This window comes from Pelodiscus sinensis, chromosome 3, assembly GCF_052426305.1.
Source record: "Pelodiscus sinensis isolate ZL-2025 chromosome 3, ASM5242630v1, whole genome shotgun sequence".
NCBI lineage: Eukaryota > Metazoa > Chordata > Testudines > Trionychidae > Pelodiscus > Pelodiscus sinensis.
In genome coordinates, this window is record NC_143054.1 from 53,130,081 (window position 1) to 53,157,474 (window position 27,394).

The following is a 27,394-nucleotide window of genomic DNA, read 5'->3' on the forward strand; positions in this document are numbered from 1 at the left end:
AAATAAAGGAACTGATAGATGCCTCGTGTATCAGTTTTACAGCATTCTCTAGAATGCAATTCATAGAGTGGCACTGACAGCTGCCTCCTTGCTGCACAAAATATGCCATCATGACATGCTGAGTAGTTTGAGCATTTCAGTTGCTTTCTCTTTTTTGCACATAATCAAGCCACTTTCTCCAGTTTATGTTTCTAGCTGTCTGTTATTCTGCAGTTTTGGAACTAAAGCTAGGTTCTTGAAAACTCCCTGAAAATAGCTCTGCAATTTTTTGTATTGCAATACATTGAGTCTGGCGCATTAAATTGCACATAAACAATCAGTTGTTAAGGCTGTTCTTTCCATTTAAAGCTAAACTGCTGCTGCTGCTTCTCCAGTTACACAAGCCAAATTCATCTGCTATTCAAAGCTTTTACAGTTCCTATAGTTTCCATGATTTCAAATACCAGTCGCCTTTCCCACCAGCTGCTAACTAATTCCAACAGTTTCCCTGACGTGCAAATTGTTGCTACTTTGGTTTCTTAGAGATGTAGAATTTTAGAACCCAAAGGTAACTTTCACTTTACCTATTTTATAGCAGCTCAACAAAAAGATGTTGGGAAATTTTATGGAAAGCTGGAACAACATACCATATGCAGCTCATACTAGAGGGGCAGACTAAGATGTTATGGCAGTTTTAAAGATTCTACAGTTCAAAATGAATTCCTAACTTTGAAAGTAAGGAACAGATAATGGAACCAATAGAAGCTTCCAAGGTATGCACATGATACAAACAATTATTTAATGTTTACATTTACCCTTTCCTTTACTACCTACCAATAGCCTAACTTGGATTATAGTATACTTTAGACACTGTCTCAGTAGTGGATTTTTTTTAATATTTAAAAGACCCAAGTGAAACAAATATAGTACAAGCAAGAGGAAGACCAAAGATAGAGTAGGCCCACTGCTCAGTGAAGAGGGAAAAACAACAGGAAGTTTGGAAATGGCAGAGGTGCTTAATGACTCCTGTGTTTCAGTTTTCACCAGGATTGGTGATGACCGGATACCTAACTAAATGCCAGTGGAAATGCGGTAGGTTTAGAAGTTAAAAATTAGATAGAAAAGCTAGATGTCTGCAAGTCCCCAGGGTCTGATGAAATGCATCATAGAATACTCAAGGAGCTGATAGAGGAGGTATCTGAGCCTCTAGCTATCATCTTTGGAAAGTCATGGAAATTGGGAGAGATTCCAGAAGACTGGGAGAAGGCAAATATAGTGCACATCTATAAAAAGGGAATAAAGAATCCAGGAAGCTACAGACCAGTCAGATTAACTTCTGAGCCAGGGAAGATGGAGAAAATTAAGGAATTAATCTGCAAACATTTGGCAGCTAATAAGGTGATAGGTAACAATCAGCATGGATTTGTAAAGAACAAATCATGTCAAACCAATCTGATAGCCTTCTTGAATAGGATAACAAGTCTGGGGATAAGGGAGACGTGGTGGACGTGGTTTTTCTAGACTTTAGTAAAGCATTTGATATGGTCTCACATGACCATCTTATCAATAAACTAGGGAAATACAACCTAGATGGAGCTACTATAAGGTGGGTGAATAACTGGCTGGATAACCACTCAGAGTAGTTATTAGTGATCCATAGTCATGCTGGTAGGGCATAACAAGTGGGGTTCTGTAGGGGTCTGTTCAACATCTTCAACTATTTAGATATTAGCATAGAGAATACAATTAAGTTTGAAAATGATATCAAGCTGAGAGGTGTTGTAAGTGCTTTGGAGGATAGGATTATAATTCAAAATGGTCTGAGGTAAATAGGATGAACTTAAATAAGGACAAATGCAAAGTACTCAATTTAGGAAAGAACAATCAGTTTCACACATACGGGGTGTGTCTAGACTACATGCCTCCTTCGACGGAGGCATGTAGATTAGCCAGATCGGAAGAGGGAAATGAAGCCGCGATTAAAATAATCGCGGCTTCATTTAAATTTAAATGGCTGCCCCGATCTGCCGATCAGCTGTTTGTCGGCAGATCGGGGGAGTCTGGACGCGATGCGCCGACAAAGAAGCCTTTCTTCATCGGCACAGGTAAACCTGGTTTCACGAGGCTTACCTGTGCCGATGAAGAAAGGCTTCTTTGTCGGCGCATCGCGTCCAGACTCCCCCGATCTGCCGACAAACAGCTGATCGGCAGATCGGGGCAGCCATTTAAATTTAAATGAAGCCGCGATTATTTTAATCGCGGCTTCATTTCCCTCTTCCGATCTGGCTAATCTACATGCCTCCGTCGAAGGAGGCATGTAGTCTAGACACACCCACAGAATGGGGATTGACTGTCTAGAGAGGAGTACTGCAGAAAGGGATCTAGAGTTCATAGTGGACCACAGGCTAAATATGAGTCAGTGAGATACCGCTGAAAAAAGCAAACATGATTCTGGGATGCATTAACAGGAGTTTTGTGAGCAAGACAAGAGAAATAACTCTGTTGCTCTACTCTGCTCTGATTAAGCCTCAGATGGAGTAACGTATCCAGTTCTGGGCAGCATGTTTCAAGAAAGATGTGGAGAAATTGCAGAAGGTAAAGGGAAGAGCAACAAAAAGAACTAAAGGTCCAAAAAGAATGACCTATGAGGGAAGACTGAAAAAATTGGGCTTGTTTAATTTAGGAAAATATGACAGAGGGGACATGATGGTAGTTTTCAAGTATCTAAAAAGGAGTTACGAGGAGAAGGGAGAAAAATTGTTCTCCTTGACCTCTGATGATTGGATAAGAAGCAATAGGCTTAAACTGCAGGAAGGGGGAGTTTAGGTTCATAGAATCATAGTTCTTGAAGTGACCTCGGAGGGTCATCATCAAGTCCAGCCCCCTGTTCTAGGCAGGACTAATTCCAACTAAATCAACCCGGCCAGGGCTTTGTGAAGCCGAGACTTAACACCTCTAGGGATGGAGACTCCACTACTTCCCTAGGTAACCCATTCCAGTGCTTCACTACCCTCTTAGTGAAATAGTTTTCCCTAATGTCCAAGCTGGACCTCTCCCACCACAACTTGAGACCATTGATCCTTGTTCTGCCATCTATCACTACTGAGAACAGCCTTTCTCCATCTCTTTGGAACCTCCCTTCAGGAAGTTGAAGACTGCTATCAAATACCCCCCTCACTCTTCATTTCTGCAGACTAAACTGACCCAACTCCCTCAGCCTCTCCTCATAGGTCATATGCTCCAGCCCCCTAATCATTTTGGTTGAACATTAGGAAAAGCTTCCTAACTGCCAGGGTGGTTAAACACTGAAATAAGTTGCAAAGGGAAGTTGTGGAGTCTTCATCACTGGAGATATTTAAGAGCAGGTGGGATAGACATCTAACAGGGTGATCTAAATGTTGGCTTGGTCCTGGCATGAGAGCAGAGGACTGGACTTGGAGGTCACTTCCAATTCTAGTATTCTATGAAGCAAGGCAAAGCTACTGTTTAACTTCTGTCTTTGTTATAGCCCCAAATTATGACATTAATGAAGAGACACCAATGGAGACAAGTGTAGGTGACTGAACCATGTCTGAACCCCAGTTTAAGCCAACTAAAGTTTATCCATTGATATCAGTGACCTTTCAAATCAGGCTTTCAGAGGAAAATGGGAGGTGGACTGCTGAAAACCTAGACACTTGGAAGTCCAGGACTGCCAAAGAGCCAGGATTCTGAGAAGTCCAATGCTCTCAGCTATGACAGCCCACGAAGTGAGCTACTGATGAGTCTTCAAGAGGCAATCCACCAGACAAGGAGCTGCAGAGCCCACACACTCTGGCAAGTTCTCAGACTAAACCAGTCTGTCTAGATTATTCCCCTTTATTCGGCATTGGTGAGGCCACATCTGGAGAACTACTTCCAGTTCTGGGCCCCTCATTATAGAAAGGACATGGACACACTGGAGAAAGTCCAGTGAAGGGCAACAGAAGCGATTAGGGGGCTGGAACACATGATTTACAAGGAGAGGCTGAGGGATTTGGTCTTTCGTCCACAGAAGAGAAGAATGAGGGGGGATTTGATAGCAGCCTTCAATTACCTAAAGGGGGATTCAAAGAGAATGGAGAGAGGCTGTTCTCAGTAGTGACAGATGACAGAATGAGGAGCAGTGATCTGAAGTTGCAGTGGGGGAAGTCTAGGTTGGTTATGAAGAAAAAACAATTTTACTAGGAGGGTAGTGAAGCACCAGAATGGGTTACATTGGGAGGTGGTAGAATCTCTATCCCTAGAGGTTTTTAAGTCCCAGCTTGACAAAGCCCAGGCTAGGATTATTTAGTTGGTCAAGCTTTGGGCAAAGGGTTGGACTCGTATGACCTCCTGAGGTCTCTTCCAACCCTATGATTTTAAGTATTTGCTGGAAACTTGTTTGGCTTCTCTCAAAGGTATTATATCCATACAAAGTTTCCATTTTGAAGAATCAGAATTTTTTTTTAACAGAAAAAAGGAAAATTTCTCACCAGCTCCATATTAAGATGCATACACCCATGATACTTCACAGATATATACAAAAGAATTGTGTCTCAAATATATTAAGCAGGGGAAAATTATGTACAGTTTAGAAACCAACCCTAGAAATGGTTCAAGAAAAGAAAAAACCCCTCTCAGATATAGCCTCACGGGAACAACCAAGATTATATTGAACTAACATTGGAAGAGGAGAACATGGAAGCAAATATAGGCAACTCATAATCAGCACAATTAAGTTTAACTGACATGGCAAACAATGTGACAATAAATGTTTCAATTGCCTGCATATTGGACATTAAGAATCTGAATAAAAGAAGTGAGAACTGGAAATTCCCACTGATAAATTCAGGAATAGGTATTACTGACACCTGGTTGGATTGTAGAATCATTGAATCATATAGTGTTAGAAGGGACTGAAATGGTCATCCAGTCCAATCCTTTGCCAAGATTTGTTGTGTCTAAACCATCCACGACAATTGGCTATGCAGCCTACTTTTGAAAACCTTCACTGAAGACACTTCCTCTACCTACAAAGCAATCTGTTCCATTGTCCTACTTGCAATTAGAATGTTTTTCCTGAGAATCCAAATCTTCTGTGCTATTGTTAGAACCCATTGCCTCATACCCTGCCCTATGTGGCAAGAGAACTTTTCACCATCTTATTTATTGTATCCTTTCAAATATTTGAAGACCCCGATTATCTCCAGACTAAACATATCAATTTCCTTTAGCATTTGCTCATATGGTTTACATCCCATCTCTTTGATCACATTTGTCACTTGCCTGTGGATACTTTCCAGTTTCTCTACATTCTTTCTACACACTGGTGACCAAAATTGGACAGACTATTCCAACTAAGGCCTAGCCACTACTAAACAGAGCAATACTATCACCTCTCATGACTTGGGTGCTGTGCCTGTTAATGCAACCTACAATGGCATGTGCTTTTTTGGCAAAAATCGCACTGCTGACTCATATTGAGATTGTGATCAGTACCACTATTCCCAGATTATGTACACTACATTAATTTAACTTATTTACTGATAACTCAGAACTGGAGATTTTTGAATGCACATGAATTAACATGCTGACTAATAAAGCCAAGAAGGGGTACTGGTGGGCATCTGTTGCAGACCACTCAATCAGCCAGAACAAGATGAGTTATTGTATAAGCAATTATCTTTAAAAGTAGAAAGAAAAACTGCAGTTGGGGGGGGGGGGGGGGACTTCATTTGAGAAATGCACATCTTCAATAGAACGAACCCTTGAGGATCCAAATTATTTGGTATAGCCAGGAATTCTAATGAAAGGATCTACTGCAGCCATGGTCAGCCCATGGCTCATGAGACACATGCAGCTCTTGCCCCCTAAAAGTGCAGCTCGCAAAGCCACTCCTGCACCCCCCTCCCTAACTGCCCCCTGCCCCCCACCAGCCTCCAGCTTCCCTGTGCTTACCAAGTCAGCGCTGCGGGTTTTTTAAAATGGTGACCGTCAAAGGGACAGCCTCCTTTTTCAAAAATTGCGGTTTAATTTTTGGGGGGTTTGCTCGACAATTCTGTTCTAGGGGGCTTTATTTTATTTTATTTTTTGCTTGACAATTCTGGTGTGGCTCTTCACATTTTTTCCCCGCCAGTATTTTGGCTCTGTTAAATGCATTGGCCACCCCGATCTACCGTATATTGAAAGTCCCATGCACCCAGTAGTAACTTGTAGATACTTTAATTATATATTAAAGGATAAGGTGTGGGTTTTTTTTAAACAAGATCAGTATTTGGAATTTCGTTATGACTGTGAAAGATCAATTGCTGGATTGGAATTTGGTGTTTGTCTAGGTACCAATAATCATGACCAGCTTATGTTAAATACGGGCAAACCGAGAACAGTGATAGCCAGTACTATAAAACTGAATTTTATACAGACATTATATTTGATTAGCCTCTGTGAAGCACTATATAGATTTTATAAGTTCCAAAAACTGAAGAAAATTACACACTATTGACTGAGAGAAAAAAATTCAGATAAAACAGTACAAATAAAAACTGGGACTTCTCTAGATTCCCAACAAGCCAAGGAACAGCATTCAGGGCAGTAAGCAGTTTAAGTATAATAAAGAACAAAAAAATCTTCATGCAATAGACTCACTGCTAGACTGACAGTAAAATTATTAATACAGAAAAGGCAGAATTGTTCATTAAATATTTGTTTTCAATTAAAAACACAATGATATACTTTTAATACAGGAAGAGGCGGATCTCAAAAAGTAGTTGTCAAAGGAAAAATCATTCAATATGGCTGTTTCTAGTGGCATTTCACAAGATTCTGTACTCAGCCTGATGCTATTCAACATTCATCAGGGATCTGAAAGTCAATACAAAAATCACTGCTGATAAAATTTGTGGATAGCACAAAGATTGATGGAGTGGCAAATGAGGAGGAAAGGGCAGTCAGAAAGGCATCTGGGTTCATTAGTGAGATGGAGCTACAAGCAAAATATATTTTAAAAAGGTAAATGCAAAGTTGTACACCTAGGAACAAAAAAAAAAAAAAAAAAAAATGCAATCCGTATCTCCAGACTAGGGGAATAGAAATTGAAGATCAATGACTGAAAGGATCTGGGGGTCATAGTGGACAAGCAGCTTAAAATTTGATCCCAGTATGAGGCAGTGCCAAAAAAGGCTAATGAGATTGCTGGATCTATTAAGGAGAAGCAAAGAATGGGAAGAGGATTTTACATCTTAATATGATACTGATACTGGAATACTCCGTGTATTTCATGTCTTCACATTGTATTACTAATAAAGATGTTGAAAATTAGTCAAAATTAGAGCACACCACACAAAGCATTCAGAGGCTAGAAAAAGTTTTACAGAGAGACTTAAAATGCTCAATCTGTTTAGTTTATCAAAAAGACCATAGATGATTTGATTACAGCACATCTCTACCTCCTTGGGGAGGATGTACAGGACACTGAAGGGCTCTTTTTAACCTATGAGAAAAATGCATAACAAGAGATGATTGGCAACTGAAGCCAGACAAATTCGAATTTAGAAGTTAGGGACATTTTTGACTGAGGAAAATTAACCATGGAGACGAAACACCAAGGCAAGTGGTGGATTCTTAATCTGAAGCTTTGACATCAAGACCAGATGCTTTTCTGGAAGATATCATTTACTCAAACAGATGACTGGGTGAAATAAAGGGCAAATGAGTGACATTCACTGGCTTATAACACACATGAAGAAAGACTAAGTGACCAAATGGGCCCCTCTGAACTTAAGTTTTAGTTGAAAGGACTAACAAAAAACAAAACAGGAGGTGTCCACCATTCTTTCCCAAGAGATACTTTGTTTTACAGAAGAATTCAGCACAATGGACCCTACATATTTTCTTATTTTAAGGAGCTCTGTATTTCTTAAGTGATTAACTGATCCACAGATTTTTTTTTTAAGGCCAGAAGGCATCATTGTGATCATCTAATCTGACTCATCTTCAATCTGCACAAAGAAGTGCACTCAGCTCTCCTCAGGTTTTCCCACCTGTGAGGCAATAAAACGCCTTGGTTTGAGAGGTTCGGGTTGGTTCTTCCCTTGTAGACGTACTTACCAGATTATATGGAGTCAGCTTGTTGTCTTGTCTGTTTACCCAAATTGTAAGTTAGCAGCTGCCATTTTGGTCACAGATGCCATTTTGGTTCATAAACCAACTAGGAATCCATCTTGGTGTCTCTTCTGCCCCCTCCTTTCCCATGCTTTCCACCTGGTGGCAGGAAACCCTGGCAGTCATATGGATATAATCTGCTCAGTGACTGAAATCACATGGGCAGGGGGTCCACTGGTTACATCAAAATCTGCCCAACAACTACAGATTTTATAGGGCTGCCTCTGGTGTAGCCTGGGGCTGCTCACCTGAGTGGCAGAGTGTTGCTGCTGTATTAGAGTGGGTACTCCAGTCTCCAGCTAGGGTAGCTGGGTGGGAATAGGCTCACTTGCAAGAAGTCGGGTGGCTATCCACTGCTCCTTATTATCATTTGCATACTTGCAGCCACAACTACGCAGGGTAGGGTAGGGTAGGGTAGGGTAGGGTAGGATAAATCAAAGCTTGTCATTGCCTGCGGTGGTTAGACACTGCCACGTTCCAGCTGCTGCTGCTCCTTGTTCTGACCCCTCCTGACCATCCGGAACTGTGTCGTAAGAGCAAGGGAGAAAGCTACAAGACATGGTACAGTGTTGGTGGCTCTCTATTTAGCCACCTTTCTGTCCTTTTGGATCTATCTTGTGTCACAGTTCAGTTCAGTGTATTCTGTTTCCTATATTTCTTTGTAACACTGGGGTCCTTATAGATCTGTATGTCCAGCAGTTGTATAGTTAATACTTACCTGTCATATCTTGTTTATCTCCCTTTTCCTGTTAATAAATTCCCTTTAGTTTACCACTCTTGGTTGGTCTTCTTACCTTTAGGAGTAAGCTATTAACAACCCGATAATAGATGCGGGTGTGGGGACAGGCCTGACAGTTGAGATTCCTTGCGGCCAAGGTTTCTTGGCGAACAAAGTCTGTCTTGTTTGATATGAGTGTGTGAGAGGTTATTAATGTGTTACCATTGGGATTATGGCAGTAAGTGGTTAGTTAGCTATATTTCTGTGGGCCACCTGTGCATGGTGTATTCCCATGTTGAGGTAATTAGGCCAGGAATAGAGGTGGCTAGACCATCATTATCATCACTTTTGGGACTACGTGACATGCTGAATAGTCGCTTCCTGTGACTCCTGTGTGTTACTGCTACCCGAGGAGCTGAGGATCCTAAGACGGACTGGTATCTTAAGGCCTGGTAACTGAGCTCAAGGGATCTCCTCACCGTTCCTCCATTGTGGCTTTCCATAGCCAAAGTATAGAGGTCATGAGCAACGGCTGCATTATCAACTGACTGATTGTAAAGTATATTCCTATTGTTTAAGGGACTTTCCTATCTTCTTTCTTTTCTGGGTTTGGGTGGTTCACCAGGTGCCTGTCACTTTCTGTGTATGCTATCTAAATTGTTACAATATATGGTTTGGCCCCAAATTCAGAGTGTCTATTCTTTCATAATTCTACCGGTGATTAGATACGGATTTCTTGGTGGTATCTCGCTTCTGAAACAGGGATGATATAATAGACAGTCAGAGCAAGCATAGGTCATCTCAATTAGATCAAGTTAATCATTGCAGTGTTTCCTGTGCAACATAGGTGGCTGAAAGAAGGAGGAAGAATCTTGTTATGGGTTTGTGTACAGAATTGGTTATTAATTTTTTACATACTGGGACTACTTCCTCTCCCCAAAATATCCCTTCTATACAGTAATATGGAAGGATACTGTCAACACCCTGACACTTGTTTTCAGTATTTCCATTGAGAACTCATGTCCTAGTCTGCAGCTGGAGAGAAGCATATCGAGGATCTGTAAATCACTGAAATATTCAGCAAGGGCCAATCGACATTCAGCAAAGAAAAACTTTGCCTCCTCTCTGTATTCAAACACTCAATTATAGGTAATTCTCATCAATGTTCATAAATGTATATAAGTTGGAACAAATAATAGGCTCTTTTATCCAGCAGAATGAACTGTAATATGAACCAATGGCTGGGAATTGAAGCTAGACAAGTTGAGACTGCAAATATGGTGAGAGTAATTAATCACTGGAACATTTACCAAGGGTTATGGTGGAAACTCCATCACTGACAATTTTAAAATCAAGATTTGATTTCCCCCCCCTCCCCTCTAAAAAGGCACACTAGGAATTATTTTGGTCAAGTTTTATGGGCTATAGTATGTGTTACCCTAGATCAGGGGATCCCAACCTGGGGTACGAGAAGCTTGTCAAGGGGGTACGGGCAATATTTGGTAAATAACTAGATTATCCTAACTGAAATATTCCAAAAGTAGTGGTGTTAGTGAAAAAAGTTGTAGATTCTAGAGTCTAGAATTTATTTCCTTTCATATTGAATATGGGGTACGGGAAGGTTTACTAAAAGCAAGGGGGTACGGAGACTGAAAAAGGTTGGGAACCCCTGCACTAGATGATCACAATAGTCCTTTCTGGGGGTGGAACCTTTGAATCTAGGAAAACAAACATCAATATAGAGAAGGATTTGTGTGCTGAATGCTCTTTTCTTCACATAAGCAGTGGAGGCCTTACAATTTTCATATCTTCCTTAAGTTACTTTCTATTTATCTTACCATCATCACTTTGCTGCAAAAACTTTCTACTGACTTCATTGTGTCCAAATTGCTTCCAGGATTCAGAGTGGATTCTAGTTATAAGTACAAGGTGCTTGTTTGTCAAGCTGCAGGAACAGTGTCAATTCCAGTCCAGCTTTCCAAGAATCAGCTCTTGATGCTAAGCTTCAGAGTTTTTTCACCCTGAAGAGGCCCTGTCAATAGACAGGGAAATACAGTCCTCATGTATCTATTCCACTTAAACTGAGCAAGTATTAAAAGTTGAGGGTGTCTAGACTACAAGGTTTCTTCAAAAAAAGCTTCCTCTGCATCTAGACTGCCGCCACGTTCTTTCAAAAGTAAATTGAAAGAATGTGGCAGGTTTTTTTGATTGCAGAAAACCTCATTTTAAGAGGAATAAAGCCTTTTTTTCAAAAGTGCTCTTTCAAAAAAAGGTGTTATTGAATGTGAACTGTGCTTTTTCGAAAGAGCATCCAGACTGCCTGGGTGCTCTTTCAAAAAAGCGGCTTTTTCGAAAGTACTGGCTGTAGTCTAGACACTCTCTGTTGAAAGAAGGTTTTTCAAAAGAATCTTTCAAAAAAGCCTCTTTCGAAAGAGGCTTGTAGTTTAGATGTTCCCTGAGAGAACATATGCTTAAACTTTCATCTAGTTTCTGGGTCTGCTGAGCTCTTCTTGAGTATAAACAACTATAAATAATTCAATTTCCTAGCAGCAGGAGATTCCAACATGACACTGACAAGATTTGAGACAGTACTATTAATGTTTCTTCAATTATAATGAGGCGAGGTGGTTTTCACTATTTGTGTTGAGAGTACGTTTGGTACTCAGAGCTTTTACACTAACAGAATTGACATGAACAAAAAAGTTATTTAGTGAATGCACAAGCTTTTGCTGCATGACTGCAGCCTCTTAAAATGGCTTAAAACTCCCTTCTTTTTAATGGCAGTATGCATGTTCCTGAATTCTCTGCCACTTATTCCAACTTCTCCTTTCTTTTGAAGTAAGGACAAGCATTGTGTTGTTTGGTCCAAGTCCACCAGATAGTAAAGTCATGGTGAAAGCAATGAGTGCTCAAAAAGAAAAATATCTGCAACTGTCTTGCTGCCTCTGTGTAAAAATGCAGGGAGTATACACTAATACAATTAACTTTCCTTTGAGGGTAAAACTGGAGAGCAAGAGGTAGCTGTAAGTCAGGCACCAACAGAGTACATAGAGAAAACACAATGGAAGCCTGGTTGTTTAAGAAAATGCCAGATGCCATTGAATGTGACTCTGTATTGAATTGAGTGAGATGAATGGGGCCATATCTAAAGCACAGTGCTATTGTAAACCTGCAGACTCTGACAGGCATCATTGCATTGTTTATATTCCGTTCTCAAATTTGATACCATCTTTATGACAAAGAGGGACAGAAACTGGGAATTGTTTTTAATAGAAAGGATAAGAAAGGGAAAATCATGGAAGTTGTCATAGCTCACAAGCTGAGAAACCTTACTGACAGTATGTACAGTAGTGAGCACTAGGGCCGTGTCCAGACTCAGGGGTTTTTTCGGGAAAAGTAGCCTTTTCCCGAAAAATCTTCCCCTGCGTCCAGACTCAAGCCGCGTTCTTTCGAAATTATTTCGAAAGAACGCGGCTTTTCTTTCGATGGTGGTAAACCTCAATTTACGAGGAAGAACGCCTTCTTTCGAAAGTTCCTCTTTCGAAAGAAGGCGTTCTTCAATGTAAAGAGGCAGTCTTCGAAAGAGAGCATCCAGACTCGGTGGGTGCTCTCTTTCGAAAAAGCGGATTTCTCTTTCGAAAGATCCGCCTGCAGTCTAGACGCGATCTTTCGAAAGAGGCTCTTTCGAAAGAGGCTTTCGAAAGAGCCTCTTTCGAAAGAAGCCTGCAGTCTAGACATAGCCTAGGGGCGTGGGTTTTTTGGGCGGGGGATGAGGGGATGACAAAGATTAAAAAGTTGAATCTTAAGAATTAAAAATTGCTTCTAGTACTCCAAAGTCTTGCTCAAAAATCTCATTCCAAACATTTGTCCTCAGTGTCTCTAAAATATATCAAATACAAGAATACTAGTAATAACTTTGCAATATCAAGGCAGGAGTACAAGTATAAGAAAGAGAAACTGTCTTGTTGCTTAGGACAACTTGTTTATATTTATAACCTATTAGAAGGTTTATGCAACATTACTCAGGTCCTCAACTCAAATTTTATTTTTCTTCATTTAAATCATTGTTATAGGGTAGGGGTGAGGATTAGGGATTCAGTATGCTGGCTGCCCTGGGAAGAGAGGATAACTGCAGCCCTCTCTCAATGCAGAAGCTTGGAGCCAGGTGAGAAGTGCCTGTCCCTGGAAGTTATAGCTGCAGTGCACAAAACTGGCAGACACAGAGATACGCAAACAGAAAAACTTGGAAACATAGTAGATAGCTATCCCTTTCTTCACTCTTGCCAACCACATGGCATTATAGTTGTCCCAGTCCTCACCTCTGGCCCCTTTCTGCCCCTATGGTCATTTTACAGTATAACCAGCTTTCTTACCAGACCCCTTCATTTGCATTTTATGAGGAAAATTAAATTCCAGGCACATCCCATTATCCTGGCACAACAAAACTCTTATCTTACTTTTAGTTATAAGAGGAAGCTGCGTGCCAAATTTGGTGGTCTTAGATCTTCCTGTTTAAAGGAGTTCTTGAACAGACAGATAGGAGGTTTCTAAACTATACAATAGATTATAAAACAACATGACAGTCATCCCTTAGTAGAATCACATGCCTAGAGGATGGTGGTGGCAGCAAGGAAGCAGTAGATGTAATATATTTTGATTTCAGTAAAACTCTTGAGACAGTCCCACAAAACGTCTAAGCAAAACAGAGAAATGTAATCTAGTTTAAATTACTTATGTGAGTGAATATTGTGGTTAAAAAATCTGCCTAAAAAAGTAATCATCAAATGGTTTGATAACGAAGTGGAATAACATATATAGTAGGATTCCACAGGGGTCAGTAATGTATAAGAGTAGTTTACCAAGGCAGGTTGTGGAATTCTTATCAATGGAAATTTTTAAGAACAGGTTAGACAATCACTTGCCAGAGATGCTCTAGATATTCTTGAATCTGCCTCAGCATGAGGGAATGGAGTAAATGAATTCTTAATGTCTCTTCCAGCCCTATATTTCTATTATAGTGTGACTGAACTATATCACGTGTACATGCAGAATACACAGATAACGCCCTTTTGTAAGATATGTAAAGCACTGCACTACCTTTTTAAAGGTAGAAAAATCTAATATTCTAGTGTACAGTCTTTAAAAAAATCTTTTATATTATCTATAGAGTATCCCCAAATACAATATAGAGAAAATTAGTTGTAAGTTGAAGAAAATACAGGAAGTTACAGTAAGGCAATAATAGTGTCACTTTGCTCACTGGTTTGAAAGCAGGATGGTAAGACCTCTAAAGGGCTGAATGCAAAGTCTATTGAAGACTACCAAAGTTACTCTGTATTCACTGGGCTTTGAATGAGGTCGTAATAGAGCAGAAAGCAGTGGGAAAAAAAAATTCTACTACAGGCAGTCCCCAACTTACGCGGATCCGACTTATGTCGGATCCGCACTTACGAACGGGGCTTTTCTCGCCCCGGAGCTCGCGGGCAGCGGGACCGCCCAGAGCGCAGCGGTCCCGCCACCACGTCCTCCGGGGCAAAAAAAAGCTTCTCCGTGTCTCCCTGGTGTGCTGGGGGGACTCCCCAGCACAGCAGGGAGACCTGAACAAAGCCGCACAGGCGGCGGGACCCCGCCGTCCGTGCGGCTTTGCTCCTTTGCCCCGGAGCAAAGCTGCACAGGCGGCGGGGCCCCCTGCCTCTGCGGCTTTGCTCCTTTGCCCCGGAGCAAAGCCGCACTGGTGGTGGGACCTCTGCGCACCTCCGTGGCTTTGCTCGGGTCTCCCTGATCTGCTGTGGAGGGAGGGGGCGCAGCTAGTGCGCCCACCCGCCCTCCCAGCAGACCAGGCTTTTGTTGCGGGACGCCTGGGGTAGAGCAGCTGGGGTGCTGCCGGGTTGGTCCTGCGGGGACCTACCCGGCAGTGCCCCAGCTGTTCTGTCCCAGGAGTCCAGATTCAGCCACTGTTGAAACTGATCAGCGGCTGATTCCAGGAAGCCAGGGGCAGAGCAACTCTCCCTAGGGCTTCCTGTAGTCAGCCGCTGATCAGTTTCAGCAGCGGCTGAATCTGGAGCCAGTTCCGACTTGCATACAAATTCAACTTAAGAACAAACTTATAGTCCCTATCTTGTACGTAACCCGGGGACTGCCTGTACAGTATCTCAAATATAATTTCCATGTGTTATGTTAATATATCTATTCAGTGAAATACTATTGGAGTCAAAACTCCCATTGAATGTGAGGGAACCAGAATTTATTACACTGAAGCCTACTTAAGACAGGAGTCTGATCCAGGAACAGCCAGGATTCGGACCCCCACATGGCTAGAGTGCCAGCCTTGGCTCCCTGCTGCAGTGGGGTGGGGAGGTGGCGTCCTGAGACTTGTGGGTTGGATCCAGGAAAGCCACAGGCTAGATTCAGTCCATGGGCTCTGCCTGGCAGGGGAAGGTGAAAGTAGCTCTGCACACTGCTGCTTCTCACCCTCTCAAGCTGGGAAAACAGCAACACAGCAAAGCCCTTGTCTGGAGGATTTTCCTCCTGGTATTCCCATTGGTCACGAATCATGGCTAATGCAAGAGGTGCCTGGGAGCCGTGGGGGATGTGAACCCCACTTGCCATTAGAAGTAGGATGTCAGGTAGGCACCCAAACCCCCTCATGCACCTTCCCTCCCAGAGACCACCCCTCTCACCTCAGTGTGCTCGCGCTCTCTCTCCACTTCAAGCTCCATATCCCATCCCAATAACAATTTTAAAATATTGTGCACAGGTAGGCGGGTGCGTGCGTGCGCACACACGCAGAATTTCCTCAGGAGTTATATAAATGCTGCACAGATTACTAAAAAATGTAGCATGTTAAGTGGCCAGATTTCCAACCAAAAAGGTGAAAAATACACATTTTGGTTAATGCATTAAAACCAAGGAAGAGGAAACTGAACATTACACAGTTGTAAAAACAGAGTAAACTGCTCTCTAGACTGCAGCAGCAAGAAATTATCACAGGAAGTACAGATAGACTGACCTAATATTCTAATTTACCACTGCATTAAAAAGTATAAATTCTATCAAAGCTACAATCAGACAACTGCTTTAATTATCTCTAAACTCTACTGAAGCATTATCATTAATATTTCCCTCTTATAAACACACTGAGGGTATGTCTACACTACCCCGCTAGTTCGAACTAGCGGGGTAGTGTAGACATACCCTAAGATACTAAAATGTATCTTAGATTAAAAAAAATCTTTGTTTTACAGACAATTAATGATTGTCTGTTCTCAGGCTAAACAAGTAAATGGATCATTAATGCACTGTATATGTTTGTGCTACGGAATTTTTGTACAGATCAAGATTCTCTTACCTGATGGAATATACAATTTTGCATTTATTATATTTCTCTTGTCCTCAACTTTCCTTTTTTCCTATGACATATAAATTAACTTAGTTTGAGTATTAGAAATTATCAGACTATACATCAGACAACTGCTTGAGCATATAAGGCTTTCAAATACAGTATAAGCTAAAATTATCTATCCATTAGCTTCTGAACCTAACAAAGATTTGACAGTTTTGCAGACTGTATTAACATTTATATCTTTAAAATAAATATGGGATAAACAACCTGTACTTTTCAGCATGCAAAATACTAGTTAGAAACAAATGTAAACTGAATTCCATATTAAAGGCAACTAAAGTTCTAACAATATAGAAATTATTTTTAGAAAAAGATTAGTTGCCATAACAACATGATCTGTGTCAGGTTGTTCTTTGCTCATTCTACTGAGAAGAAAAATACTATTTCAGTGAAATAAAATCAGCAGGGCTTTCATCCCATGTACATCTGAATAGTGGTTATAATTGAGTAGGTCACTATACACTTATGTATTTGCAGAAAAACATGAATAATACTATAAATGCTATACTAATTTGAAATGTTTATGGAGAAAATACTTGCATCTAAAAAGACAATGTCAAAATATAAGATAAATGTAAATGTTTGAGAGATGTGTTATTTTGTTTATTCATATTAAAATGTATTTATTCAGGTAAATGTGTAATTGCTGAAATTTTCAGCAGTTACATGTTTACACATGGGGTGAAGGGAAGGTGGCTCCCCTGGAGTTGATGCACTCTGGGTACCGAGTTTTTAAACGAAGTCCCATGGGATTGGGGAAGACGGCATGTAACCAAGAAAGTTAACTGATGAGCCCAGGTTCATTAGGTAACACTTTACACGTTTATGTTTCTACATCTCTAGTTTATGGTCCACATTAATACTATTTGGATAAACCATTTATTAAAAAAATTATGCAGATCCTCAGGGATTCTAATTAAGTAGTTTTCAGAAATTAAACTACAGGTTGAATCTCTAATTCAGCAGTCTCTGGTCTGGAAATATCCATTCTCCAGCATCATTTTAGTTAACCAGATGTCCACTTACGGGTGTGGCCAGTTTCCTGTGGTCCCATACAGTTGGTTTACAGCCACGAGTCCTGGATCTGTGTTCTGTGCTGATATATAGCTCTACTTTACCCCCAATTGTCTTCTAAAAGTCCAGCAATTAGTGGTAGTATTAATGCTGCGAGACAGTATTGACCTCCTGTGGTCCGGCAACACCAGTCAGGTCACGAGGGTTCTGGATTAAAAGAGGTTCAACTTGTACCAAAACTGTCACACACTTGTAAGCTGTTGTCAATGCTCTGATTTTTTAATCAATACAATTTAAAATAAAAATTCTTCCATCAGTAAGATGGAACATCTATTAGAGAAAGAAAAAAAAAAATCAGTTGAGCACTAAGTTCGGGGCTCTGGCATTTCTCTACATTCTTTTCCCAATGCATATGAGTGGATCAGAATTACTACAGATTTTATGAGACTCAAAAGGATTTGTGGAGTCACCATTTTGAACATCATCAAGTAACTTTCATAGTGCTCTCCTTTTTAAGTCTGATGTGGAAGTCTTGAAATTCTTCATCAGAGGACCCCCTCCACAAATATCACTTCCACCCACAATATTCTCCATGCTCTTTCAAGTTGTAGGCTTGACAGCTGACCAGGCACATGCCACATTGAAGCATCCTTGATGCTGTACTATGACTGAATATCTAGGCTCATCCCTTCAGAGCTGAGAAGCTCCTCAAAATCCCTTCTGTAGAGGACTACAGGTTTTGAATAATTCCCTGATCCATTGACTGAATAAGGGAGGTGACATCTGCAGGCAGGAAGACCATGAAAATATTGCCAGACGCGAGCTCTGTTTCAGGAAGGTGAGCTTGACAGTTATCTAAAACCAGAATAACTTGTGTGTCTTCTGGCACTCCAAGTTCTTGAAGGTGCTCTTCCATAGCAGGAACAAAGACATGATAAAATCAATACAAAAATATGCCCTTGTCCATCCATGTAGTAAGCTAGGCCTTGTACTCTACTGGTAGATGGGCATTACTCTTCATACTCTAGGTTGTTTGAATTTTGAAACCACTAGGAGCTTGATTGTGTGTGCGCCAGTAGCATTTGCACACATAAGCAGAGTGATATGGTCCTTGTTCCTCTTGAATCCAGACACATGGACCTCACCTGTACCAGCAAGAGTTGAAGATGGCAGGCAATCCAAAAAGGGTCCCATCTCATCAGCATTGTAGAGGTTCTCTGAGGTTACGCCATACTCCCAAAGCGGCTTATTCAACATACAATATTCTTCTCTAGCCTCATGATCAGCTGACTATCTCTCTCAACAGAAATCAAGCCTTCTAATACCACTTAGCATCTTAAAACATGCTATCCAACCATCAGAAAAAACACAGATCTTGGTCATTTCCATCTGCTGAAAAAAGTCCTTGATCTTTCAGTCAGCATTGGATGGGAAATTGGAGCTCCCTCAGACTACTTTAAGGAAAACCAGTCATAGAGCATGTTGTCTAATTGCTCCAACATTGGTTTGAATAAAGTATTGCATTCCTCAACTGCTTTGCTCATCTCAGCACCTGACACAAATGTCATGAGTTCTTCCTTCTGCACCTTAATATCAGATAATTGAGACGCCAACACTAAACTCTTGCATCAATTGGCTGCTGTTTTCTTCGCTTTCAAGATGCCTAATTAGGACCAATTTCTGGGTTATGATCAGAACCCAGTTTTCTGTCCTTTGCCTGTAGCGGATTTACTGCTAGCCACAGTGCTATACAGGCAGTCCCCGGGTTACGTCAATCCGACTTATGTCGGATGCCTAGTTACGAACAGGGTGAGGCAACCCCGCACTAGCTGTGCCCCCCCAGCAGACCAGGGAGACACAGAGCGGCTTTTCTCGCCGCGGAGGACGTGGGCGGCGGGACCGCCGAGACACGCCGCCTGACAGGCGGTTCAACCGGCGCTTCCCCGAGTGCCGCAGGGGAAGCGCACCCCGTGCCGTGGGAGGCGGCGACAGTGGGGGAGGCACCCCGCCCCACCAGCTTTGGGTCCATTGGTCCTGAGGACGCCCCTGAGCAGCTCCAACACCCGCTGCTATCGGCTGGAAGGAGGGTCAGTATCTCATCTTCTTTGGACACGTTATATTCAAATCTGGTTTTAGGTGAGAAGTGGGTTTCCCTTGGTCCTAGTGACAATTGCCCAAATGCTGGACAGTTTGTTACAATTAGCCATTTCCACAGCATTATCAACTAATCCTGACTCATTCATTTTCTGTCTGATAAGCAGCAGCAACTAATTAAAAATGTCTTTGCCATATTTTTTTCAAGCAAGCCAGCTAAATGTCCTGTCCTATCATCTTGATATTAAAATCAGTTTTTGATAGTTAACTTTTGATATCCAGTTCTGTATATGTTCTCGTACTATGCTTATCAACATGGTATCCAAGCACTTGGTAGTGCTGCATTAAGCAATACGACTGTGTCAAAGTAGAAAATTTTGGTAATTTTATGAACCCTATATCTACCTCAGTTTCCCATATATTTTGTGTTGCTACCCAGGGAGGAAAACATGGTTTGCTCTCAGGACTGGCTAAGAGATGTAGGGCTTGTCTTCATGTACAGTGCTACTGAAGCACAGCTGTAGCATTTTACTGAAGATGGTCCTTCTATAATGGGAGAGCTTCTCCTCTCAGTGTAATTAATACACCTCCCAGAGAAGCAGTAGCTATGTCTGTTGGGAGGAGGTCTTCCCTTGATATGGTGCTTGATATAGTTTTCATATCCCAGAGTGACATAGTTATACTCACGTAGGTCTGTAGTGCAGACCCAGCCACAGGTGGGTCAACGTGTGTGTGTTGCGTAGCTCTCTGAGCAGACTGAATAGGTCGCTAAAGAGGACTGGTCTAAGCTGATCCATCATAATGAAAAATCCAAAAAGATAATGGAAGCCAGATCATCAGGACATCGACTTAGGGAAGAAAGCATAGCAGACGCCTCAGCTTGAGAATAAAGGACTGAGGGAAGTGAGGTGTGGGAGAATAAAACTGAGCTCTGGAGAAATGTTTGGCTAGAGTTTCCCCTACAATATGTACCAGGTCTGACTTACATACAAATTCAACTTAAGAACAAACCTACAGTCCCTATCTTGTACGTAACCCGGGGACTGCCTGTACTCAGAAGCAGAACTATACTCACAGGTAGGACAAGTACAGCCTTTACTGCTGAAACTTTACAAATAAGACTTCCTCAAGTGCCAGAAAACAGTGTCAGATGGCTACTGGAATATTTTCCATTAACCAAATAGGGAACTGTACTGCCGTCTACCGGGAGATGCCAGTTAGTTTTCTGGATATTCAAGGGCTGGATAAGAAGGTTAGTACTATACATGGAAAATTGCAAACCTATATCTTTTCTATCAATTATTGACAAGCTTTATACTTTTTTGTGCTTAGTATTCCCCCCCCCCCCACACACACACTTCCCCCCCTTTGTTCAACCTTCTCGTCAACAACCTGTGCAAGTTTTTACATCACAGAAAAAGTACTCTAAAATTAGAGCACAAATTCCTGCAAATTCATGGATTACTTTAGATGACCATAAATAGATTTTTGCTGATTTTGATGAAGTCATTGGTTTTTCAAAGTGCAAAAACTGTGGCCTCAAAAACAAGTTGTTCAAGAACTCAAACTTCAGAGTTTTTCATAGATTCCAAGGCCAGAAGGAACCACTGATAATCTAGTCTGATGTCCAATATAACATAGCACATACAACTCACCTAAAATAATTTCTAGAATATATCAGAAAAACATCCAGTATATACTATAAATTGTTAGTGATGTATAATCCACCAGGATCTCTGCTAAAATGCTTAAGGGGCATGAATTTTTTTATAAAGCAGACTGACATTTTTTCCAGCTCTAACATTTCTCAGATCGCTTATACATACTTTTGCTAAATTAGAAAACATTTACAATTACAATCCTATGAAATTATAGGACTATCATATTTTCACTGTAAAAAATGTGCTTTAGATTTGCTAGCATTACAGTTCTTGCATTCTCCTCCTGCTCCCAGTCATTTACATATCCCCTTTCAGAAATTGATGTAAACCTTGAAAAAAGTTTTCTAAAGGGTATATTATTGAAATGAGTTGGACAGCTGTTAAGTTAGATCCTTATGTCCAGGGCTCGACAAATTACTCGCCTGTGACAAGTAAATTTTACCAGCTGGCGAGTGCAGAGACAGACTGGCCTGGTGGGCCGTTGTAATGGGCTGGCTGAAGCCCACACTACAGGCGGTGCGGCCCCATCCAATCCGCCAGCCGGCGGAGGAGCAGAGCACTGCTGGGGAGAGGGAACCACGGCGATTCTCAGCTGGGCTGCGGCGTGAGGAGGCGGAGCGCCAGCAGATGCCAGGATGCTGGCATGACGTGGCCCCGCCGATTTTAAAGGGCCGCAGCAGCTTAGCTCTGGCTGCGTGTCCCCGGCAGCTGGCTGTGGCGCACGGCGGAAACAGGCCCTGCACCACCGGCTCTGGCCCTGCCATGGCCCCAGCCCGTCACTGGCGAGAGACCACTCCCTGCCGACTGCCCGGCTCGCTGTGCCTGCCCCATACCCCATCTGGCTCCCACCGCCCATTCCCCATGCCGCCCCAGCACCCCAGATCCCTGGCTCTCACTCTGGCTCTGCGCCACCCTTGCATCCTGCACCCCGCTCTCCCCTATCCCTGCTCTCCCCCGCTCTGTGCTGCCCGTTCCCTGCACTGCCCCAGACCCTGATCCCTCTGCCCCTCCCGTTCCCCGCATCCCATTCCCTGTGCCTCCACCGCACCCCGCACATTGCTCCCCCTGATCCCTGTGTCCCTCTGCCTCTGTGCCTCCTGCTCCCCGCACCACCCGTCATCTCCCCCCACTGTTCCCTGCACCCCTCTGGCTCTGTGCTGTCCCTGCACCCTGTTTCCCCTGTGGGTTGGGAGTGAAGAGTGCTTGTCCATAGGGAGGGGCTGGACAGGGCAGGGAAAAGGCTGCTGTGACCCAGCAGCGAGTAAAAGGGGAAGTTCACTTGAAGCGCCTTTGCCTTCATGGAAAAAAATGAATGAAAATGCTACTGGCTATTTATAGGGCTAAAATGCTGGGACAAAAATGAAAAGAAACAAAAAACCCATTGCAAAACACAAACGTGTAAAAGACAACAAAAAAGTGTGTGGGGGGGGGATGTTTTGCTTGGCCCTGGGGGAAGGGGCTTGTGCTGAGGGGAGGGGAGGAGGAGGAGAAGAAAGGGGAAAGCACCAAGGGACAGGGGTGCAGGAGAGAGAAAACCCAGGGGGCCAAGTGCAGACAATGAGGAAAAGGGCAGGAGGGAAGGTGTCAGTGTGGGGGGAAGAAACAGGGTGGTGCTGGAAGAGGAGAGGTTAAGGGCACTAAGGGCTAGAAGGAGGTGGGGGAGGTGCTGGGAGAAGGCTTGAAAGAGTGCTGAGGGGGTGGGTATCAGGGAAAAAGAGGGCAAAAGGGGCAGGGGCAGTGAGGGAAGGGGGAGGAACCAGGAGGGTACAGGTGCCAGGAGATTCCGGAGGTGAAGCAGAAGGGCAGACACCTGCAGGGGAGGGACCAGCATCAGAGGAGAGAGGCAGGGCAGGTGTGTAGAGGGAGGTGTTAGGAGAAGGGATAAGGAGGGGTAGCTCACTTGATCAGAGTTGGGCTACTGGAGGAGTGGGCACAGGGGGGAGAGAAGGGCTGATGAAGGGGGGCAGGTCTCAGGAAGGCTGAGGGCAGCAAGAAGGGCAGGAGTCAGGACAGCAGAGGAGGGTGAGGGGTTGGGGGACAGCACCCACCAGGGGAGCTGATGGAGAAAGGAGAGGAGACATGGCAGCAGAGGGAAAGGTAGAAGTTTATAAGATATTTATTAATCACTTGGGTGATATTTAATAACATATTAGTAATAACTGTTCTTATTCTTATTAGGCCTTTATGCCATTAAACAAACACTTTTTGGGGGGGGAGAGGGTGGAGAGTCCCTTTGTCTGGTGAGTAGGGTTTTCCATAATTTGTCGAGCCCTGCTTCTGTCTATACTAAAATGCATTGCATTAGGATTCATATTCTACAAAGTAGACTTCTTTCCACAAATTAGAACCTACTACGTTGTCAATTTGTCAACATTTCTGCTTTCTGTAAGCAATCCTAAAACCAAGGACATAACCACTAAAACTTGAGCAAGTGCTCAAATTTTTAAGAAAATAAAATTTCAGTGATTTCTTGTGTCAGTATACACAAACATAATGAAGTTACTGATTCTTTTCCATGATACAACCAGCAGGGCCCGACAGACTCAGTGTGCCCCTGGGCAAGGTGGAGTGGTGGGGAACTTGCCTTCGGAAGAGGTGGGCCTTTGGGAGGAAGGGGTAGGGTTGGGGCTAGGCAACTCAGTGTTCAGTGCTACCTGGAGAGTGCCACGCTTTCCTCAGTGCTACCCAAAGTGCGCCTTACAGTGTGCCGGCAGCATTTTAAAGGGCCTGGAGTACGGAACAAAAAAACCTACATAAGAAAAGCCATACTGGGTCAGACCAAAGGTCCACCTAGCCCAGTATCCTGTCTGCAGATAATAGCCAAAATGAGATGCCCCCAAGGGAGTAAACACAATAGGTAATAATCATGCGATCCCTCACCTGTCATCTATTTTAAGACAAACATAGGCTAGACACACCATTTCCACACATCCTGGCTAATAGCCATCAATGGACCTAACCCTCCATGAATTTACCTAGCTCTTTTTTAACCTTGTTAAAGTCCTAATCTTCACAACATCCTCTGGCAAGGAGTTCTACAGGTTGACTGTGCCCTGAGTGAAGAAAAACTTCCTTTTGTTTGTTTTAAACCTGCTCCTATTAATTTCATTTGGTGACCCCTAGTTCTTATATTGTGGGAATAAGTAAAAAACATTTCCTAATTCACTTTTTCCATGCCAGTCATTTTATAGACATCTATCATATCACCTCTTCCCCCCTCCCACCCCGTTAGTCTCCTCTTTTCTAAAATGAGAAGTCCCGGTCTTTTTAATCTCTCTTCATATGGGACCTGTTCCAAACCCCTAATAATTTCTGTTGGCCTTTTCTGAACCTTTTCCAATGCCAATATCTCTTTTTTGAGATGAGGCGACCACATCTGTATGCAGTATTTAAGATGTGGGTGCTCCTTGGTTTTACATAGAGGCAATAAGATTATCTCGGTCTTATTCTCGGTCCCTTTTTTAATTATTCCCAACATTGTTGACTGCAGCTGCATACTGAAAGGATGTTTTCAGAGAACTGTCCACAATGACTCCAAGATCTCTCTCGAGTAGTTGTAGCTAAATTACTCCCCATCACATTGTACATGTAGCTGGGATTATTTTTTCCAATGTGCATTACTTTACATTTATCAACGTTAAATTTCATGTGTCATTTTGTTGCCCAATCACTTAGTTTGGTGAGTTTTTTTGAAGCTCTTCACAGTGTTCTTTGGTCTTAACTATCTTCAGTAGATTGGTATCTGCACATTTTGCCACATCACCTTTTACCCCTTTGTCTAGATCATTTCTAAATAAGTTGAATAGAATTGGTCCCAGGACAGACCCTTGGGGGACTCCACTAGTTACCTCTCTCCACTCTGAAAACCGACCGTGTATTCCTCCCCTTTGTTTCCTGTCTTTCAACCAGTTATCAATCCATGAAAGGACTTTCCCTCTTATCCCATGACAACTTACTTTAGAGCCTTTGGTGAGAGACCTTGTCAAAGGCTTTCTGGACATCTAAATACAGTATATCCACTGGATCCCCCTGTCCACATGATTGCTGACCCTCTTAAAGAACCCTAGAACATTAGTAAGGCAAGATTTCCCTTTACAGAAACCAGGCTGACATTTCACCAACAAATGTTCATCTATTTTATTCTTTCCTATAATTTCAACTAATTTGCTCGGTACTGACAGGCAAGTCTTTAATTGCCAGGATCACCTGTAGAGCCCTTTTTAAAAAAGTTTAGTTTCCTCTTACCTTCTGGGGCGTCTGCATCACAGTCTTTAGGCACATATGTTGTAACATTCCCCGGCTGGCCATCAACAAGTGTTCTATTATGCTGCATGAAGAATATGTCATGTCAGAAAATAACATGTTCAATATCACTATGCAATGTGATGGTTTGACAAAGCTCTATTTTATAGACAAGTTTTAAATTTCATTTGCAAGATACTCCTTACAAGACAAAAAGTGATTGAAAAAAACCTTACAGTGCATCTTAAATCTGGGCATTCTACAGTTTATTTTCCAAGATTTACAGGTTATGAAGAGTTATAGAATAATTTAATAGCATAAATTGCTGCAAGATTTTTTTCCACAATTAAGCTTTAGTTGATGACATTTGAATTCTTAAAAATATTGAACAAGTTGACTGCACACGCAAGGATCTAATAAACACACAGTTGTACAAGATAAAACAAGTGCTGAAGTACATGATGGATTGCAAAATTCAGCAAGGCTCTGCACAAGTGGTTACTGCCTTGCACAGACATTGAAGCCAAGTTTTACACATACAGGCTTATTTTCAGAAGTTTTGAGCGTCGTCAAAATCCTGCAATGCCAACTAGAATTGAACAGATTCACCATCACTGAAATTTTAGACCACTTATGTTAGGCTACTAAATATGTATTTTGGAGCTTAACATAGTTCTACAAACTTGAAAATGTTGGGGCTGTGTTTTTTAGTGTGGATTCCTGCAGTTTGAGTGTTCACCACAAAATACTTACTGTGACTATGATCTATAGCCAATATAATTTAAAAATTAAGTCAGGGGATACAATATACTTACATAGTTTGCAGTATTGAAATATATATACACTACCTTAATATAGATTGTACCTCCCTCAACTAGGACTCTCTAGTCTGGCAAAATCTGTGGTCCAGCAGGACCGGGGATGTTCCTGAACCACAGAGCCCAGGTATAAGGAGGTCAGGCCGTGGGACAGGGGTATGGCAGGGGGACTGGTGACTTAGCTGGCAGCCCCATGTGGGGTGAGAGGGGACGTGGAGAGAGAGGCGGTGCAGCAGAGAGTTCTGCCCCTGTAGCAGGGGTCAGAAGTGGCTGCACAGCTTGAGGTCCAGCAAAAGCTGCAGAGCTCCAGCCGTGGAGCTCGGGGACCAGCAACAGTAGCTTGGGAGTTCCAGAATGGGGATCTATGGCTGGGCAGGCAGCAGTGGTGTTGGGCTGGAGCCCTAACAAGGGCCAGGAGTTCAGCACGGACCATGTTGGGAGGGACCTCCTCTGGTCTAGCAAATCCCCTCATTAGGGACTGGTCAGGTCCCGAGGGTACCGGATGAGGGAGGTCCAACCTGTATGTGAAAACAGCATTACATTTTGGGTTCAATCCTGACTACCTGTTTAAATCCAGATAAACACTGTTAGCTCTGAATTATAATACAGATCATTCCTTTTTATCTAATTGTCCAGTATTCGTAGTCTAATGCATATCATACCACGACACATTAAAATTGGAGACAAATCAATTATAGGATCTAATTAATCAGTTGAGAACTATTCCTCTAATATTTTCTAATTATTTGCCAAGCCTAGTGGTAAGCATCCTTATAGGAACAGGATTTCACCACTTCCTTTGATGAATGTTCAGCCGATTAAGAAACTACAACTTCAGGAAATTTTCCTTGATATTCAGCCTACATTCTACCTTCAAATGTATTCCATCATTCCTTGTTCTACTTTGACTTAAATTCCAATTGCTCCTTGGCAATCGCACAGCCTTCTGATAGCTATTGACTAGTATGTCTTTGAAGACAACTCTTCAACAGAGCAATATGTAATCTTAACTGCTTTCTTGTAAACCTCTTTAGCCTTTGGCTAATTTTTGTTGCTTTTCCATGAACTCCCTCCAATTTGTCAATATCATTCTGGTAATGAGATAGCCAGAATTGAATACAATATTCTAGCCATAAGTACACCAGAGCAGTATAGCTCTATGATGCCTGTCGATGCAGCATAAAATTGTATTCTTTTCAGCGCTGTACGACATCTCAAACATGGATCTAATTTGCTGCCCACTAGAGCTTTCAGCTTTATTTCACAGATTTCTCCCGCTCATTAAATAAATATATTTCAAATTATT

General features: G+C 42.3%; 1 protein-coding gene across 1 annotated transcript in view; it reads right to left on the minus strand.

Moving 5' to 3' along the window:
• Positions 1-27,394, minus strand: part of LMBRD1 (LMBR1 domain containing 1) — a 169,510-nt gene that overhangs the window by 22,220 nt on the left and 119,896 nt on the right. The window contains exon 14 of the mRNA XM_006127231.5: positions 25,274-25,355. Coding sequence (XP_006127293.1) covers positions 25,274-25,355 — 82 coding nt within the window. The remainder of the gene's footprint in view (positions 1-25,273; positions 25,356-27,394) is intronic.